This window comes from Aricia agestis, chromosome 9 (genome assembly GCF_905147365.1).
Source record: "Aricia agestis chromosome 9, ilAriAges1.1, whole genome shotgun sequence".
NCBI classification, from domain to species: Eukaryota; Metazoa; Arthropoda; class Insecta; order Lepidoptera; family Lycaenidae; genus Aricia; species Aricia agestis.
In genome coordinates, this window is record NC_056414.1 from 13,263,351 (window position 1) to 13,282,679 (window position 19,329).

Sequence of the window (19,329 nt, forward strand, 5' to 3'; positions counted from 1 at the left end):
GAAATTATAATTATAAATTTATTAAAAGCTCTGTAAACATTTATAACTTTATTCTTCATGGGAATTCTTTGTCATCTACATCAAACTTAACTCCAACTTGTTTTCGCACGGTGTCCATAAGTTTAGCCAGGACCAAGCTGTCACGGTGTGACATTCTCGGCGATTCAGTCAGATCTAAAAAATTAAGGGAATAATTGACTAAGAGCTGACAACTAAATCAGTCATGTGGCTTCAGCTGTATTAAAACTCCGTTAGCTACTTCCTTGAACAACCTGATTATCTGCGTGCTGGCAGGCCGTGGGCGGTGGGTGTGGACTGTGGGTGTAGTGGGGTGGGGACAAAATGTTGGTTTAGATTAGTATTAGTTAGTATGTCATCCCCAAAAATAAAATAACCAGACAAAAATATCGATAAGAAGGTACCGAAAACAATTCTTGAAAACTTTGAATTTGTACGAAAATTCGTCGATTTCAACAATTGTTTTCGGTACCTTAACCCACCAATATTTTTGTCTGGCTATTTTTTTTTTGGGGATTACATACTAACTAATCTCGCGTCAGAAAAAAATCTAACACAGCTGAACCCACGTGAAAATAATAATAATTTTCCTACTTTTAATTAATGCTGGCAACCCCTTCCCACCACCCGATCGATTTAAAAAAAAATTGGGTGCACAGGAAGTACAAAGTAACTGTTTGGAAAAAAAAAAAGTGGCTGAACCTACATTTTCTCCGTTTTTTCCACACCCGGCCTGCCAGCAAGCAGATTATAAGAAAAGGTTGTTCAACGAAGTAGCTAATGGAGTTTTAATACAGCTAAAGCCACATGACCGATTTGGTCGCCAGCTCTCCGTCGATAAAGCATTTAACTAAATATAATATTATGTCTCATATAAAAACCAGCGTATACCAATTTCTGCTATGAAAAAGCGTATACCAATTTCTGCTATGAAAACATGAAAATATGGAAGCGTCGAACGCGTCGATGAGCTTCTGTATTTTCATACTAGAAATTTGTACTTAAATAATAGAACAATAGAGGTGAATATATGCTGTAAGCAAAAACATGACGCATCGCGATCAATTAATATGCTAAGTACTCACATACGGTTTTGCTCGATAGTTTTACTCCGAATCGAAGGAAATGACATATTTGACATATTTAATTCCATCGAGCCGGCTCGAAGCGAGCCTTCGAGCTGTCAGTTTTGCGGTCCACTCGGTGGTTATTGCTCGATTTGAAGTAAAACTATCAAGCAAAACCGTATGTGAGTACTTAGCATTATAGACAGAGACAATTTAATGTAATTCTCAAAAAAATGTCCTTACCCTCTTTGATGCATCTCGCTACCTCGAGGGCTTCATACACTAAACCAGCACTGTTTTCAAAATTAGATGGTATTTTTAAATTGTGCAGAGGGAACCTCTGTTCACTGCCATCTGCCTTTATCAACACCTCGGGGAAATGGAAGGGATCTTCAACCTAAAATAAGACATATGCTAAAGGTTTGCGTTTTTTGAACGATAGAAATTTGAAAACAACTCTGTCTTACTCTTGCGAAATAATGCTTTAAAACTCAACTCCTTAATCCCCATAAGGCCCACTTGGGCCGCGCTAAATGTCAAGCGCCATTCCGTCAAGCGCCATAAGGCCCAAGTGGGCCGCGCTCTTCATTCGATTATATTTCGTATTTCGCTGATTTAGAGACTACTTTTGTATGAAGAAGTTGGGTTAGTTACGAGCTATGATACATTTGCCACATTCTGAATGCAAAATATTATACAATCTGTGGTCGACGAATATTTTTCAGTCATTTGAAAATCGTGAAATTTTTCGTGTGTGTTCTGCAGTGTTGTGTAATTTGTTTGAAATAATGGATTGATTTAACGAATGTAAGTAGTAAAATACCTAAATTTACTAATAATTAATTATTTTAGATAATCATTTGAAAGAAATACATCGTAAAAACTTCTAAGTTACACTCGAAAATTTGGTTAATTTTTTGGTGATTTGGACGTGATTTGCTTCATATATTTGTAAATTAATTACGTAAAACGCTTATACAAGTTATTATACAATGTCTCTAAGACAATTTATATCAATATTATGCATTACGTTTCTAAACAATTGAGAACAAAAGTTCACAGATAACGGCTATTTTCTGCCGGCCGCGCCATTTTGAACTTTATTTATATAGTACTAATGACGAAGTTTGCTTGTGGGTTATACGAAACCGGTTTTTTTGGGTCGTAAATCACGGTATAAACAATTCAAGATGTTTCGATGAATTGTTGATACAAGGGTCTAATTTAGGGTTCCGTCGTGTAGATTATAACAAAATATTGTTTAATTTGTAATCAAAGGGTCAGAAAAATAATTTTCAAAGTACATACTGTGAAATAATATTAAATCAGACTAAATACTATAATTATGATGGCTTGATAGATAGAAAATTTAACATAGCTGTTAATGTTTTTCACAGAAACATAAAATGTGGGTTGGATGTAAAAATATTATATTATTTGTAAAAAAGGGGCGGGGCCTGGCGCCATTTTTTTTTTGGATTTTGGATTTCTATTTTTGACAGATTTTTGCCGAGTATCTAGTGGTTAATATTATACTTAAATGTAATTTGATAAACTATACTCGGCGCGGTGAACCTTGATCCCTATGACACTGACAGTTAATAACATTGTAATGGCGTCACCATTAAATTAGGATCATATTGGATGTGTCTAAAAATGTCATTTATAAATTTTACGCAGCTTTATGCCATTACAATGATATTCCATTAGAACTTTTAACAATTCTTAACATTTACTTACAAGAAATTATCTCAATCTGAATTCACGTTTACGTCCTGCAAAACTTACGTCATCACACAACGTAAGTTTTGCAGGACGTAAACGTAATTTCAGGTTGAGATAATTTCTTGTAAATGTTAAGAATTGTTAAAAGTTCCAACGTCAATGTTATCATTCTTATCAATTTGACTTTCGGATCTTCCTCATTTATAGTTTATACATAAACTTTGACAGCGCGATTAGTGATAACTGATGATATGGTTTATCATAATATGATAAGGTTTGCCAAAACATGGTAAACTATGATAACATTTACTAAAAAGTAAAAACTACGCAAATTATGAAGTCTACATAGCTACCCGGCCTAAAATCAGTTAAAACCACAATCATAACTAGATCAGTAGTTTATGTTCAGCAGTGGAACATATTACATACCTATTATTATACAGATACTGCTAAAATTGTTACAATATTTTGACTTTATTTTTCAAAGATCGAGATAGCTAATATTTTAGTGGGCTAGTTAAGTAGATGAGTGGCGTTTAGTCCTTCCCAAAATTTCCACATATTCGATATCCCCATGAAAAATCTTACCGTGGCTCTGCCTTTAGTGCCAACGACGGTGGCTTTGTTCCACAACTTGATTGTCGCGTTAATGTTAAGTACAGCGCGTCTACCGCCCGCATACTCCAAGATGACAGTGTCCACAATATCCACTCCATCTTCGTTGAGCTCACCCCGCGCTGTTACTGTTATAGGCTCATCTTTGAAGATATACTGAGCGAACTGTAACGTGTAAATCCCGATATCCAGGACTGCGCTACCGCCCATGTTCTTTGTGCTGTGAAAAGAAAGAGGTAATTCAACTCCTATGTTTTCCTAAAACTTAACTCAAAATTGCTGTGACGTTATAACTTCTAAGAAGGAGAAGATCGTTGATGCAATATTAATGTCTGATTTCTGAGATTTTTCAGCAGTAGTTTATCTATTTAATAACTTTATTGACATTTATTTACTTTAACGTTAGCCAGTCGAAATTTCTGTTGAAAAAAAAAAGTCCGTTAACAAAACTTTTCTAAATAACATACTAATGCATTTGCCCCAGAGGATGCTGATAGGTATTATTTTTTTTTGATGCGCAGGGGTAACCCTCTGGTGTCCCGGGTTAGGGATGTGCCTCAGTTACTGAAGTACCCTGGGGGTATGTGGGACTCTTACCCACTAAAACCACCTGCGGTTTGCCTTCAGCCGTATACGGAGGGATGTCCTGGATCTGTCTAACACAGGACTCCCTCCGCGACCGGCTGGTCTACCTCACAAGGGACCGGACTTCCACCAAGCTAGGGAACGCTTGGGCAAACTAAAGCGTTCCCCTCGGTGCCGGGACTAGCTAAGCCGGGCAGGTTCCCATCCTGACCCGGAGCCCCGTGGGACGGAAGTTATTGAAGGCACGCATAGCGACGTCTCCGCACTCCCGTCCTACGCCGGCGGAGCGGAACGGAGAATGGGTCATTCTCTCTGTTGCGCTCCGCGGCCATGCTGATAGGTAATTGGCCAATGGGGATTGTCCATTTTTTTTTAATTTTGCTCATTACAAAAACATTTCGAGGAATAAGGTCAGTGATCGTTTTTCTGTATATAAACGAAAAAAATACCCATTAGTTACTTATATTTTTGAACAAATATGTTTAACCTTTGTTTGACCTTCAATGGCGTTAAATTAGCAATAAATTCGACCAACATTACGTTTCAAACTTTTGGTAAGCTTCTCGTATCAGCTTTCACATAATGAGAACTTGCATTTGACGAACCAGCCATTATAAATAAGATTGAAAGGAAAAAAACATACTGCAGAGGTCAATTATTGGCCGCCGATGATGACGTCAGTTATTTAATTTATATTCTTAAAATACCCTATTTGAACGAAAAAATATATAAAAAGTACATGTGATTTTTTTTGGACAATGCCCATTAGGTATTCCCAATAACTTACCCTAATCTCGGAACGCTGATAATGGGCACACCAAAATTGACTTCCACAAATTGGACATCCCCAAGATTTCCGGCAGCTATTTCTTTCTCTAGGGCGATGTATGAGGGCGCGAAACGCGACCAGACCGCTTCCATGAGGAAGAGCCCTTTGCTCTTCGCGATTTTGATTAGACTTTCAGACTGCTTGTAGTTTAGGCATAGCGGTTTCTCGCAAAGCACATGTTTTCCTGACTCCAGGAATAGCTTGGACAGATTGTAGTGGTCCGGATTGAGGGCGCCGATGTAGACAACGTCTGGAATAATTAAAAACAAATCAATGCATCAATATTCGGTAGGTAGTGAAAGGACTTCTAATGGTGAGAAGGGTTTAATAATAACTGTCCAGGGGGCTAAAATGGTCGCTTTGGTGAATCATATTATGAATCATAATATGATTCTTTTTTTTTTTAATCGCAAAATGCAAGTCTGCTTGTAATTCATGTCTAGTAATTCGTACTTATTTGACATTTGTCAGTTTGACAGTTTTGACAATTCATTTGCTGAATTGATTGAGAGGAATTGCTAAATGTGACCATTTTAGCCCCGCTGATTTTATGAGCCTTAGAATATTGCATTTTTCGAGAGCAGGCTTCCTTATAGCGATGCTCTTTTCACCAGTGGTGGTAAGGAAAATCTGAATAATATTATAGTAAAAACAAAGCTTCCTCGATTGAGTGCGTTGCGGCGACATCACCTTTTCCAGCAAAATACTGCATCCGACAACGCAAAGCAGCAATGTGGGGTCGCTCTAAGTTCTAACTGTATTCTTTTCGAGCTAAATCCAATTTTAATCCTGGATTAATAGCAGCAACAATAAGGGATACGAAAGGGAAATATTTAACTTACCGACATCCTTACTCTTGGCCATATCATTGTATGAGGCGAACACTTTTCCAATGCCATGTGTTTTGGCGAACTGCTCTGCTCTGGCCTGGTCGCCCGCGGCAACCGCGGCTATAACCTGGTCGCCGACATGCGGGTAAGAGTTGAAAGCGTTCACGAAATCGTGACAGATCTTGCCCGCGGATACTATACCCCAGCGTAACGACATCTGACAACAGACCATTATGTTAATATACCTACAGGATGTTTCGTGTCGAGGAGAAAATGTTTGTTTTTTATTGAGGTATGATACGTCTGTCCCATCCCATTCCCATCTCTATTTACTGAGAAAAGTTGGAACGACACACGTTGTTAATATGCTTGTAAGTTATATCGATATAATATGTAATAGTATTTTAAAAATATAAAACCGACTTCAAAATTGTACGCGTAATTGAGAGTTAAAATTCCGTATCTCAAAAACTACTGCACCGATTTTGATGAAACTTACACTATCCCTAACCTAACAAAAAATTTGGCACATTTGCTCAGATGCTGATATAGACTAACATAAGTATACGAAAACTGGGCAGTTTTGGTAATGTTACATAGTTACATAGTACTAAAATATTATAGTTGGGGAGGGGAATAGGGGATTTCGGGAGTAGCTCCAGCGTGTCAGATTAAGCTTGTATAGGCTTTCGACATGTGTCTAGTTATCATGGTATGGAAATCAGATTTCTCATGTGGTGGGTTAATTTTTTTTTTACTTTGAAATGTCATCGGATCTGTCAGATTAACCGATTCGTTGCCACCTTCATTTTCACAAATTCTTACCACAGGCCAAGCAGTTTGTTCGATGACGCGCCATAAGCGTCATCGGCCCTGCTAAACGATGACGCCCCACCTGCGGCATTGGCCACTGGTTGTGTTTTATGCACATTTAGACTAAGGAATTGTAATTACAGTATAATAAATTAGTTTTGTTTTTTAACAATCCTTGTATGCCGCGCCTGGCGCGTCATCGGCCCTACTGAATCTTTTTAAATGACGCGCTGGGCGCGGCAGTGGCCACGAATCGGTTAAGATACTGGATGTTTAGTAAAATTAGTATACTCCAAAGAAGCTTCCATAATATAAAGCACTGACGATTCAAAGGTTAGGTAAGCCTGTAGGGACATTTTAAAATAGAAAAAAATAAGGCTTCATATTTTCCTAACTAAGCTTCGCAGATATTTTATTTTGCACTCAACTAAATGATTTACTCCTTGCTGTCTAAAATATATTTATAACTGACTTAAATAAGCAATTTTCTGAATATATTTTCTTTTTCAAAACTTTAAAATGGCTGCAGTTTCTGAACCCACCACTAAAATAAAAAAACGCCCTTATTATTTTTTTATCTGTTTTATCTAATGTACAAAACCTACTAAGTCTCCATGACGCTCGAGTGACTACAAAAATAGCAGCCTCCCCTCCTCTACTATTAGATACCTTTTGAATTTTGAACTATATAAATTAACTTTTAAAAAGGTTTTTGTTAAAGCCCTGACTAAACCACTTTTATGAAGATAATAATAGTCATAAACATTGTCAATGTTAAAACAATACATAAGGCATAAGCACTTAAAGCGTACTTGACCTAAAATAATAAGTACTAAGTACTTCATAATTGCTGTCGGAATACAAAATATTTAAATTATTATATTTATAGTTAATGATACTTAGATTCCATAAAAGGTTTAATTGCAGAGTTACAAAAAAACAAGTAACTTACTTTTGTGGAAGTGCGGCTGTCAAAGAAGTGTAAATTTTTCCAAAGGAATTATGCACGACTCGTGACTAGAAGCGCCTCTGAAGCCGATATATATGGAGTGCGGTAAATAATCGAAATCAACCAGTTTTATTTGGTTATGTTATCGGGAAATTGTCACTGGTAAGAAAAGTGGACAGTTGATTGTTGAACGATAGCCGGTTTAACAGATGGCGCTTAAAAATAGACACTGATATAACAAGTTTTGACATTTGAAAAAAAATTGCAGCGCCTGATCATTATTATAAGCAACGCACGGTGTTATTTTTGCCTCCAAAAACATTTATATTCGATCTTCGAGATTTAAACATGAAGATTTGAATGCCGTTTTTGAACATCATTGTAAATTCAACCCATCAAGCCCCATAAGCTCACCGGTGAGCGAGACTCACTAGAATAACAGTAGATTTCCAAGAATTTACGATCGAAGGATTACATAAAGTTACGCATAAAGTAACGCATTTTGCTTTACTATTCACCAAGTTGTTCCCAAAAATAAATGTTGAAAAATGTAATGCCAGCCTGCCAACCAACTTGGTCACATGTTTTTACATTAGTATTTAGTACTATCAGAGAAGTTGATTCCTATGCAGATGGAGGACCTACGTAGTTTGCTCAATGGTCGCGTTACGTCAAACCCAGCCGACAGATCACAATCTACATTTACCCCGCGTTCCATTTGATGTGAAAAACGATAAAAACGCTCAAAATGCCTCCTATTTTGAGCGTTTTTACATCAAATGGAACGCGGGTTTAATGGAGCATGGACATGATCCGACCATCGACCAAAAGACGTTGGTCTGTCAAATGTCAACTGCCTAGAGATAGATGATACTTATTTTCTACTAGATGATGCCCGCAACTCCGTTGCGCCAAAACTCGTTTACCGCGCTGGAACCGTACATTTTTCAGGGACAAAAACTATCCTATGTCCTTTCTCTGGACTCAAACGGGCCCGTATTTTTGGTCAGTACTTAAGAAGCGCCTCGGCCTCAAGACACGTTTCAGGCTCTGTGATTGGTTGGCTGTCAAAATTTGGACCAATCACAGAGGCGAACCGCGCCTTGAGGCCGAGGCGCTCAGAGTTCGCATTTATAATATTAGTAAGTATGGATTGTCTGTGTGATCGCCTTTTTTGTCAATATAATTTAATATTTTTAAAATTAAACAAAATAAAAATATATGTAATCATTTAATAATAATATGGTCTCGTAAGTCGTAATTATCATGTCCAAAAATAAACAATAATTCCAGCATTTAAAACAATTAAACAAAAATAATATAATATTCATGATCATTGATTTAACACGTTCGAATATAAAATTTAAAAATCCATTTGCACCACAGCTGCGGTCATTTTGTCTTGTGAATTGTGATTTAAATCTTTTGTGATTAAAAGTTAGCGTTACAATTACTTCATATTTTTTCAAATTACTAATTTATAAAACTTTTCATACTAATGCCGCGAACATGTTAAATCGGTAAAAAATATAATTTAAAAGGAACTTTAGTAAACGACCATCCACAGATAAATGTCTTTAAAATATTTCATACATGAGGAGTATGAAATATTTTAAAGACATAAATAGCGCTCCATGGACGGTCCCTTATTTAACATCACATTATAATACATAATATCGGGTTGAGTGAATAATTATTTAAATGCAACATTGAATGCTTGGTCGAGATCGGCTATGAGATCCTCTGTGTCCTCCAAGCCCACTGACAGCCGGACGAGGGAGTCCGTGATGCCCAGCTCCGCTCGCTGCTCCGCCGGCACTGATGCGTGCGTCATTACTGACCTGAAATAATAAATATGGTATTTTACAAAGCGGTAATTAGATAAAGATGGTATTTTATAAAGTGGTAATTAGATAAATATGGTATTTTACAAAGCGGTAATTAGATAAATATGGTATTTTACAAGGTGGTAATTAGATAGAAATGGTATTTTACATAAGCGGTAATCAGAAATAAGGATGGTATTTTACTAAGCGGTAATTGGATAGAGATGGTGTTTTACAAAGTGGTGATTAGATAGAAATGGTATTTTACAAAGCGGTAATTTTAAAGAGATGGTATTATACAAAGCGGTAATTACATAAAGATGGTATTTTTTTACAAAGCGGTCTTAGAATAGTGATGGTATTTAACCAAGCGGTAATTAGATAAAGAATAAAGATGGTATTTTACTAAGCGGTAATTGAATAGAGATGGTATTTCACAAAGTGGTGATTAGATAGAAATGGTATTTTACAAAGCGGTAATTTCAAAGAGATGGTATTTTACAAAGCGGTAATTAGATAAAGATGGTATTTTACAAAGCGGTCATTGAATAGAGATGGTATTTAACAAAGCGGTAATTAGATTGAAATTGTATTTTAAAAAGCGGTAATTAGATAGAGATGGTATTTAACAAAGCGGTAATTAGATACTTGTATTTTAATGCTTCAACTCCCAAGCGACCACATGCGGCCGCGATAGCAATAGATAAGCTATTGTGTCTGGTTTATCCACGATCGAGGGAGGTAATTATATAGAGATGGTATTTTACAAAGCGGTAATTAGATGGAGATGGTATTTTACAAAGCGGTAATTAGATAGAGGTGGATTTTGCAAAGCGGTATTAGATAGAGATGCTTTTAACAAATCAAGTAAAAAATTGGTGATTGGAACTTAATAATAAAATATGATAATGGACGACGCGACTAAAATTATATTATATTTACCGTAAGAAAGAGCAATATAATATCGTTGATATAATATTGTTTCTCCTTATGGTAAATATTAATTGTTTTGTGTTATTTCTTTAAGAACGACGAAAATGATTTTTTTACTGCACGTTCTCATATTAATTGCGTTCAGGAATTTCCTTATTATTATTGTATTAATTTACTGCAGCTTTGTTTATGCAGCCTGCCAGGCTCTTATTAACTCTTCGTTAGTGATTTAAAAAATAATTAATATAATAGCGCTTACGGTAACTCAGCTAAACTCTCGTATCCTCCCAAACTCTCCGCTAGGATGAATATTTCGAGGGCGCTGAGGAATTTCCTGGACTCCTTCAAACCGCCCGAATGTCTGAAGCTGAATACTCCGGAATGTCCTGTCATCTGTTTCTTGGCGACCGCGAACTGCTTGTGTGATGACATACCTGAAAGTTACACAAAAATTCAAATGAAAAGAAAAAAATTGGCCCTCAAATTTTTTCTCTCTCTCACGGTTGTAAAACGGCAGCCATTTTAGTTTTTCTCGGGGTTTCACACTAATCTGACCATTACTTTTCATGTAAATATCCTATGAAGATAAAAAAGGTCTCATTTGATAGCTAAACTTGTGGACTACGCTTACACAGGCAATATGTTATAAATTTCGTGGAATTAAATACCAAAGTTTAAGAAAAAAAATTGTGCATATTTTAATTAATGGCTTTTTGTGAAGAATCTAGCACATTAAACTGGTTCTTTTTTGTTTTAAAAAGATACAGGAGGTTTTTATCTTAACTTTGGTTTTTCTATGTTCAATTCCACGAAATTTATAACATATTGCCTGTGTAAGCGTAGTCTACAAGCTTAGCTATCAAATGAGACCTTTTTTATCTTCATAGGATATTTACATGAGAAGTTATGGTCAGACTAGTGTCAAAGCCCGAGAAAAATTAAAATGGCTGCCATTTTACAACCGTGAGAGAGAAAAAAATTGAGGGCCAATTTGTCGATAAAATATGCCATAGATCATGGCATTAAAGGATCGGACACCGGTGTCGGGACACATTGTATAATTGGGATCTCGGAATCGGCTCCAACGATTTTCATGAAATTTAGTATATAGGGGGGTTTCGGGGGCGATAAATCGATCTAGCTAGGAATCATTTTTAGAAAATGTAATTTTATTCGTGTTTTATGGAATACCGAGCAAAGCTCTGTCAAATAGCTAGTGAGCTTATTTATAAGTCACTAGCTGTTGCCCGCGACTTCGTCCGCGTGGACTTCAGTTTATAGCGCGCGATGTCAACAAAATTGGTGTCAAAAGCTTTTATAAAAAAAACCTTAGCCCCCCAATTATACAACTTTACCCATAAACTATTTATCATTGATAGGTTTAAGGTTACGTCACTGTATATAATATAAAGTACTGACTTATTAAATAACGTAAAAAAGAAATAACAATCGAAAAAAATGGAAATTCAAACGTATGATGATACCACCTCTTATAGAAAGATGTTGGGCAAGCATTAGCGCGATGTAAGAGACGCACGGCGCCATCTAGTATGAATTTTTGGAACTAACTTAATTTGAACAAATTTTCGTATTTTCACCTTCTTACAACCCTTTTTTCCAGTAAAAAAGTAGCCTATGTCCTTTCTCAGGCTTTAGACTATCTGTATACAAAATTTCATTACAATCGGTTCGGTAGTTTTGGCGTGAAAGCGAGACAGACAGACAGACAGAGATACTTTCGCATTTATAATATTAGTATAGATAACATGCAAAATTGACTTCCAATCAATCTTAAATTGGAAGGCCAATCATATCAATAAAGTCCTCTGTAATTTGCCAATTGAACAAGCTTTTGTCGGCAATTTAAGGAATTATTTTAAATTATTATGTTACGTAAACGTAAACGTTTCTGAATATAATGTTATGTAGTTGTGATGTTCCTTTCCTTAATATATCAATGAATCATTATCTTTTTAAGCAATATTTAAAAGTGACCTTGATTGTCAAGGTGTTAAATTAAATGTTGTTATTGTATGCTCGACATTCAAATAATGTACTCAGAATTCAGATACATAATACATATTTACATACATGCAAATATAAACACTTCAAAGTCAACTTTCTCCATTATCATAATTCACTATCAAGTGTTTAAACATTATGTAAAAATTTGTATGACGAAACTTAACAGTTAGTAAGTGTAACAAATTATGACATGATAATATTATTAAAACATTGATAACATGTTACGTATGTTGTTTTACATAATACATTTAAGTTCTTATTATATAATATGTATAGGACTTTTTTTAATCTGACTGAAAAGATATTTTTTTTCAACACTTAATTTTGCGCAGAGTGGGAAACACGTTTTTAATACCTACCCACTTGCCAGGAAAATTAACGTTTATTTTATCTTCTATGGGGAAGAAGGGGAGGGGGGCGCTGCCCCCCCTTTCCCCACGCCTACTTGGGTACGCCCATCTGTATAATGCACCAAAATCTATCTGATCTATCAGTATGTCTTTGGCCGCTAACAACTATTAAATCTTTTGGCGAGACTGGATATCGTCGCATGTGTATATTATCCACCAAAGAGGTGTCGCGTCTGATTGAGATTTACCAATCAACCCGTCTGATCACAGGATCCACCAATAGCGTATACCGCTAACTCCTCGCCCCACCGAAGAAATCGAAATTAGCTTTCCTCGTCCATTTTTAGCGAATGATCTATAAGAAAGGCGTGAGCTCTTTATAAATAAATAAATAATTACAATGATTTACACGCAAAATCAAGCATTCAATGCATTGATTAGTACGTTATAATATGACTTGCAGCGTGAAAATTAAAATGTATGAAACATTAACTTGCAACTTACACAATGCAAATAATTAAAATGCTCCACAGCAAATAACATTATCAAACTCTCTTTTGAGATGGTTATTTCGATAATTCCGCTACAGAAAATATTAACGAAGTTCAAAAACAAAAATTTCTGGGAATTAAGCATGTCTATAATATCATTAGCTATGTAAAATACCAGAGACATAGATCAAGATCTATGTCTGTGTAAAATTCACATTGTGTTTTGTCGCATAAAGTTAATATACCTAGCGGAATAGAGAAACAAAGGCATGAGAGATGTCACTATCAGTAACACTGCGTGGTAAAAAGAGACGTGTGATACATGACAGCAGGGCCTCTATCATGAGCTCTTAAATCCATTCACTTTACGTCCTTATACTTACTGTATAAGGCCGTAAAGTGAATGGATTTAAGAGCTCATGATAGAGGCCCAGCACTCTTTTTTTGACGTCCAGTCGGCACGTGCCGCACATTGACAATTTAATCTCATAGAATTCATGTTCAATCATGCTTGTCAAAGTGTATACGTACACGTATTTTTCACACAGATGAAAATTAATTTCGGTTTCGTTTGACAGCTCGAGATTGTTGCTCTATTCCGCTAGATGTATTAACTTTATGGTTTTGTCGTCGTAATTTGCGACTGTAACTTGGCGATTAGCGAAAAGGATAAGAGTATAAAAATAATAAAATTAACGGACCTCTGTATTGAGAAGTTTATTTGGTCATAATTATTTAAGAATGCATATCTACGTTAGCGACCGAATATGTCAATCCTTATATATATATATATATATATATATATATATATATATATATATATATATATATATATATATATATATATATATATATATATATATATATATATATATATATGTCGCAGGGAAAAGAAGATATCACGAAATCGCGGTAGATACCGAATATTCTTGTTTCTTACGTCTTCTTACTAAACAAATCTAGTGATATGTCATTTCACTAAACTAAATCTAGTGAAATGTCAGAAAAGCGGATACCGCCGAATAAAAATCGAGCTACGCATTTCTCTCGCTCGCTCTAATACCCACACGGGCACTAGTGGGAGTGAAACAAATGCGTCGCTCGAGCTGGCGCGGCTCGTGTGACTTTAGTCGTTAAATTATTACGTGTACGTTAAGTTTGAATGTGATTTTCTAAATATCACCTTTTACGACTCTCGAGTTTCAACATTTTTTAATATTTTCCAGACTTACGCGCATGTTACTTGCATGGTTCGATAGCTTGTTAAATGTATATTATGGGGATATTAATACCTCAATACCGATAATAAGATCCCTTCACGCTGATAATGCCCCATTCGCGTTAAGAGGGCGACTAACGCAAAAAAATCGTCCTTCTCTCTTCACACTCACGCCCGTCTTTCATATGCCAGGTGAAAAAGGACGACGCGGATTCATTTAAATAAAAAGAAAATTATTTTTTTCCTAACAACTCGATAAATATGTAACATTTAAAAAATCCGCTAGGTCAGTTCCTCAATGATAGAATTTTATACAATGTGTTAAAATATTAACTTAGTTTAATGCACGGTTATGGCAATATATGAACAATTCGTGAAAATTAGATGCATCTTTGTGATCGAGAAAATTTTAAGATATCGTATTTTTGCTAGGTCTGATTCTCGGAAATATAATGTAGTATCTATGTCTACAAAATGAAACAATTCGGGGCTTATTTTCAAGTATAAAAATGAATTATAAAATCGTCAATTTAGGGTTAGTCGCCCCCATAAGATAATGATAGGGTATTAGAGCGAGCGAGAGAAATGCGTAGCTCGATTTTTATTCGGCGGTATCCGCTTTTCTGACATTTCACTAGATTTAGTTTAGTGAAATGACATATCACTAGATTTGTTTAGTAAGAAGACGTAAGAAACAAGAATATTCGGTATCTACCGCGATTTCGTGATATCCCTAGGGATTTCGGGATATCCCTGATATCTTCTTTTCCCTGCGACATATATACAGTGTGTAACAAAAACAAGTGATAATACTTTAGGGTGTGTACGTGTTCCTTGTAGAGAGTTCACTGTGAAAGTAGCAGCTCTGAAAGACAAAATTTTTTTTTCACTTTTGTATGGCCCTTGGCCCGAGCGTCACGAGTTTCCCCATACAAAAGTGAAAAAAAATTTTGGTCTTTCAGCGCTGCTACTTTCACAGTGAACTCTCTACGAGGAACACGTACACACCCTAAAGTATTATCACTTATTTTTGTTACATCCTGTATATATATACATTTATTCTTCTTTCGGTATTGTTAGTTATCGTTTCGATATCGTACAAGTGACGGCATGTGTTACGATAGCTTAAATATCGTTTACTACAATAACCTAATATTATCATCTTTAATCGTGGCTATACCATAAAGTTAATATACCTAGCGGAATAGAGAAACAAAGGCCTGAGCAAGAGAGATGTCACTATCAGTAACACTGCGTGGTAAAAAGAGACGTGTGATACATGACAGCAGCACTCTTTTTTTGACGTCCAGTCGGCACGTGCCGCACGTTGACAATTTAATCTCATAGAATTCATGTTCAATCATGCTTGTGTAAGTGTATACGTACACAGATGAAAACCAATTTCGGTTTCGTTTGACAGCTCGAGATTGTTGCTCTATTCCGCTAGGTATATTAACTTTATGGGCTATACGGACTTTTATAAACCGATGGTAATTAAGGTTTTTGATATTCCGTTTGCCACCAGGTGCCGCTATGTAGCCGGGTTTATCGTGTCAACCCGCTGTCATATGTCACGATGTAGCTTTGATGTGTCACGAATGACGATACAGGTGTCATAATATGTATATTTGATTATTTTTAACAAAAAATTAAAACCGACTTCCAAGGTAAAAACAATAATAAAATGAACTAAAAAATATTAAATAACTCTTACTCTATAATAGTGCCTTTTTCAGAATTCGTCTAAATCTCAACTATTTCTGTACATATACTACAGTCTTCATTATTTGAAGTCGGTACCAGCTAATTTTATCGTGGAACTGGTACCGACTTCAAAGTAATGAAGACTTGTAGTATGTACAGAAATAGTTGAGATTTAGATGAATTCTGAAAAAGGCACTATTATAGAGTAAGAGTTATTTAATACTTTTAGTTCATAGTTCATACTATTATTGTTTTTACCTTGGAAGTCGGTTTTAATTTTTTGTTAAAAATAATTATTTCACACTTTTTAGTTATCTACAAGATAAGGCTTTATGCGTAAATAACCACTACGAATGTTAAACATTCACATTATGTTACTGTAAGTGAAATTGTGGTAAATGCTTGCAGTCATTTAAGCGATGCTGTAATTTCCAAACTTTTATCTTTAAGGGTTCAGGAATTCTGTTCAGTGCCTTCGGATCAAGAGACACCTTTGTGTGAAATTTCACTTATATTTTGTAACATATATTACTAGAAACAACTTCTTAACCACTATGTGTGTTTAAATAAATTTCAAGGATTTACCTCGACCACTCATAGATCCCATCATCAGATCACCAGTTTCGTAATTGTTATACAAATTTTAGATTATATCCTATGCAACAACACAAGAATCTTAAAAATCGGTCCACAAACAGCGAAACAATTATCAAAAACATCAGCTTCGATGCAAAATATCACGAAAAGTACCAAAAATTGGGTCATAATGTGATGACCCATGGTATAATTATGATTTTGATGATGATGATCAAATAAATTGATGTGTTGGCTTATGCTTTCAGTTGTTTAAACAACGCCGAAATCCCCGAACCTGTATCTATAAGGATTCAAAAGTTCTGTTGGGTACCTTCGGATCCAGGGTATAACCTGGTGCGAAATCTTACTTTTTGGTAGCATTTACCTCGAATGCTTCAGAAAAAATTAAAATCACTATATGTTTCCATACAAATTTCAAGGAGTCCCCTCGATTCCTCCAGGATCCCATCATCAGATCCCCACTTTTGTGAACATGGTACCAAATTCGAGTTAAACCCTATACAACACAAAAAGAATTTTGAAAATCGGATCACAAATGGCTGAGTTATCGTTGAACATACAAAAAAATAATAAAAAAATACATACAGCCGAACGTATAACCTCCTCCTTTATGGAAGTCGGTAACAAGAAATACCCTACGGCAGCGGCTACATATAGCTCTATCTAGTGGAAAATGAAATATTAAAACCCTCATTGATCATATTTACATAACAGCAGAACCATACCTGGATGCATAACTTCCGTGACATTCGGATGTTTTAACAGCCAGTTGGCTATGACTAACGACGACTTCTTGTGTTGCTCCATCCTTAGGGCCAAGGTCTTCAGACTTCTGTTCACTAGGTAGCAATCCATCGGTGATGGTACGATGCCCATTGCTGAAATACATAATTTAATCATCATAAATTATAATGAATCTCTTTAATACATGGCAGAAATAAGGGGAGCCAATAGAAATGGAGGAGCTAAGGTGCTGTTTTAAAAAAATCCTACAAGGTATGCAAACTAAGGGTGGGTTGCACCAGAGGCGTGGTTAAAGTTAAAGTTATGTTTATAGTTAAGGCTAACTTTAACCTTAACTTTGACAGATGACAGCTGGTCCGACAAGGCTATAAATGAACGTGGGCGGGGGCGCTGCTGGTAAAGGAGAACTGTCAAAAATGGCGTTTTTGTATGATGACAGCGTTAGTTCCTTTTTTCGCTCAAGGTTACGGTTAAATATGGCGTCCATTTTTGACTTTAACCAAAGATTTGACATTTTGCATTGTAGTTATAGTTAAAGTAAGTTGGTGCAACCCACCCTAAATGAAAGTCACCTATTGTCTACATATTTTATAAGCGATAAATGGATAAGCAATAGTTAATTTTAATGTAAAAATTTAGATGCGGTTTTACTTAGTATAACAATGAACCTACTATTAGGTATCGTAAAGACCTCAATGCATGATAGTGACAAAAAAATATCCTGTCTAGTTACTATAGTTTGTGCGTTTTATGATGATATGCGTAACACATTATAGTTGACAATAGTAGGGAAGTTACCTAACAAAAATTAATCGATAGTTTAAAAATATCGAATCACTTCGTAAAGGAATTGCAATCGAAATTATCGATTTCGTACTGACATTTCAGTGGTGCCGGCGATTTAAAATGGCCGCCCTTTTTTATCGATTTGATTTCGATTCAACAGAGTCAATCTCTATTGACATAAGTTCCGTAATCCGTTTCATGTATATGACATTTTTCAAATGTTTTCGTAACAATAATTTTATACTCCTATTTCACAGTTAATATTTATAATTTTTATTAATAAGTTAGCATTTAGCATCTTTTCATTTTTATTCATTTACAATTATAGGAAACATTTGTTTTTGTAGATGGAATATAATTTATTACAGTTTGATTTTTTTTGTTTTCTGGTAAAAAAAAACCCGTAGCAAGGAACATGAAAACTGTCACCCATATCATCTTAGAACGCACAAACTATAGTTTTATGTATTTTCGTTTAGCTATAAAACGGTGGTTCTGGCCCCACTTCATGGGTAATCTAAGAATTGCGACCATAACATATTCATTTCTCAATATTAATCAATCAAATCTCAATACCTTAATTTTTAAGAACATAATACACCTGAGACATTCAATTCTAATTGATAGTCAGCACGTGTTGCCAATGAAAATAGACACCGGCCTCACGAGATTTAGAACGCGCGGTTGGTGTATATTGCCAAAGATAAAAGATTAGATTACATTCGTGTGGCAATTCCTAAGCCTAATCTAAATATTAGAAAATAGCAAGATAATATTTTATCTATTAATTAATTTATTAAGTATTTCGCTATTTTTATCTAACATGGCAATAGGCAACATAATAACTATTCGTATTCCATATTCTGTTATAGGGTTTACCCACAAGCCAATATTGTCGTGAAAACGATTGTAATGACTATTTTCAATTGTTTTTTAAAAACCGCGGAATTTATTCGCATTAAAAAGTCGTTGAATCAAGCGTATTATCAGATTCTAATGTATACGACCTTTTGGTGTTTTTAAGAGGGTCACTCACGTATCAGGCACTTTCCCGATAGCATCATGTTTGTTTGTGTATGCTGTTTATTTTTTAACATTCTAAAAGACACAACCGCATTCGAATAGTATACGCTACATGCAAACTTTAGTGGAACTGGTTTTTACATATTACCTAGATGGAAAATATAGCTTTAATTGCTATTTTAGCTTTAATGTCCATTTAG

The 19,329-nt window shown here is 35.4% G+C and overlaps 2 protein-coding genes across 3 annotated transcripts in view; both read right to left on the bottom strand.

Annotated features, from left to right (window-relative positions):
• Positions 1-19,329, bottom strand: part of LOC121730491 (trans-1,2-dihydrobenzene-1,2-diol dehydrogenase-like) — a 23,726-nt gene continuing 4,397 nt past the window's right edge. The window contains exons 1-6 of one of the 2 annotated variants that reach the window (XM_042119546.1): positions 7,435-7,611; positions 5,682-5,886; positions 4,798-5,089; positions 3,399-3,645; positions 1,329-1,482; positions 1-174 (exon numbers count right to left, since the gene is read on the bottom strand). In XM_042119546.1, coding sequence (XP_041975480.1) covers positions 56-174; positions 1,329-1,482; positions 3,399-3,645; positions 4,798-5,089; positions 5,682-5,886 — 1,017 coding nt within the window. In that variant the 5' untranslated portion in view covers positions 7,435-7,611 and the 3' untranslated portion in view covers positions 1-55. Of the gene's footprint in view, positions 175-1,328; positions 1,483-3,398; positions 3,646-4,797; positions 5,090-5,681; positions 5,887-7,434; positions 7,612-19,329 lie in introns of those variants that run through there. The other variant, XM_042119548.1, reaches the window with a different exon arrangement.
• Positions 8,732-19,329, bottom strand: part of LOC121730489 (cystathionine gamma-lyase) — a 20,340-nt gene continuing 9,742 nt past the window's right edge. The window contains exons 6-8 of the mRNA XM_042119542.1: positions 17,302-17,454; positions 10,450-10,624; positions 8,732-9,272 (exon numbers count right to left, since the gene is read on the bottom strand). Of these exons, the coding sequence (XP_041975476.1) occupies positions 9,125-9,272; positions 10,450-10,624; positions 17,302-17,454 (476 nt within the window). The 3' untranslated portion in view covers positions 8,732-9,124. The remainder of the gene's footprint in view (positions 9,273-10,449; positions 10,625-17,301; positions 17,455-19,329) is intronic.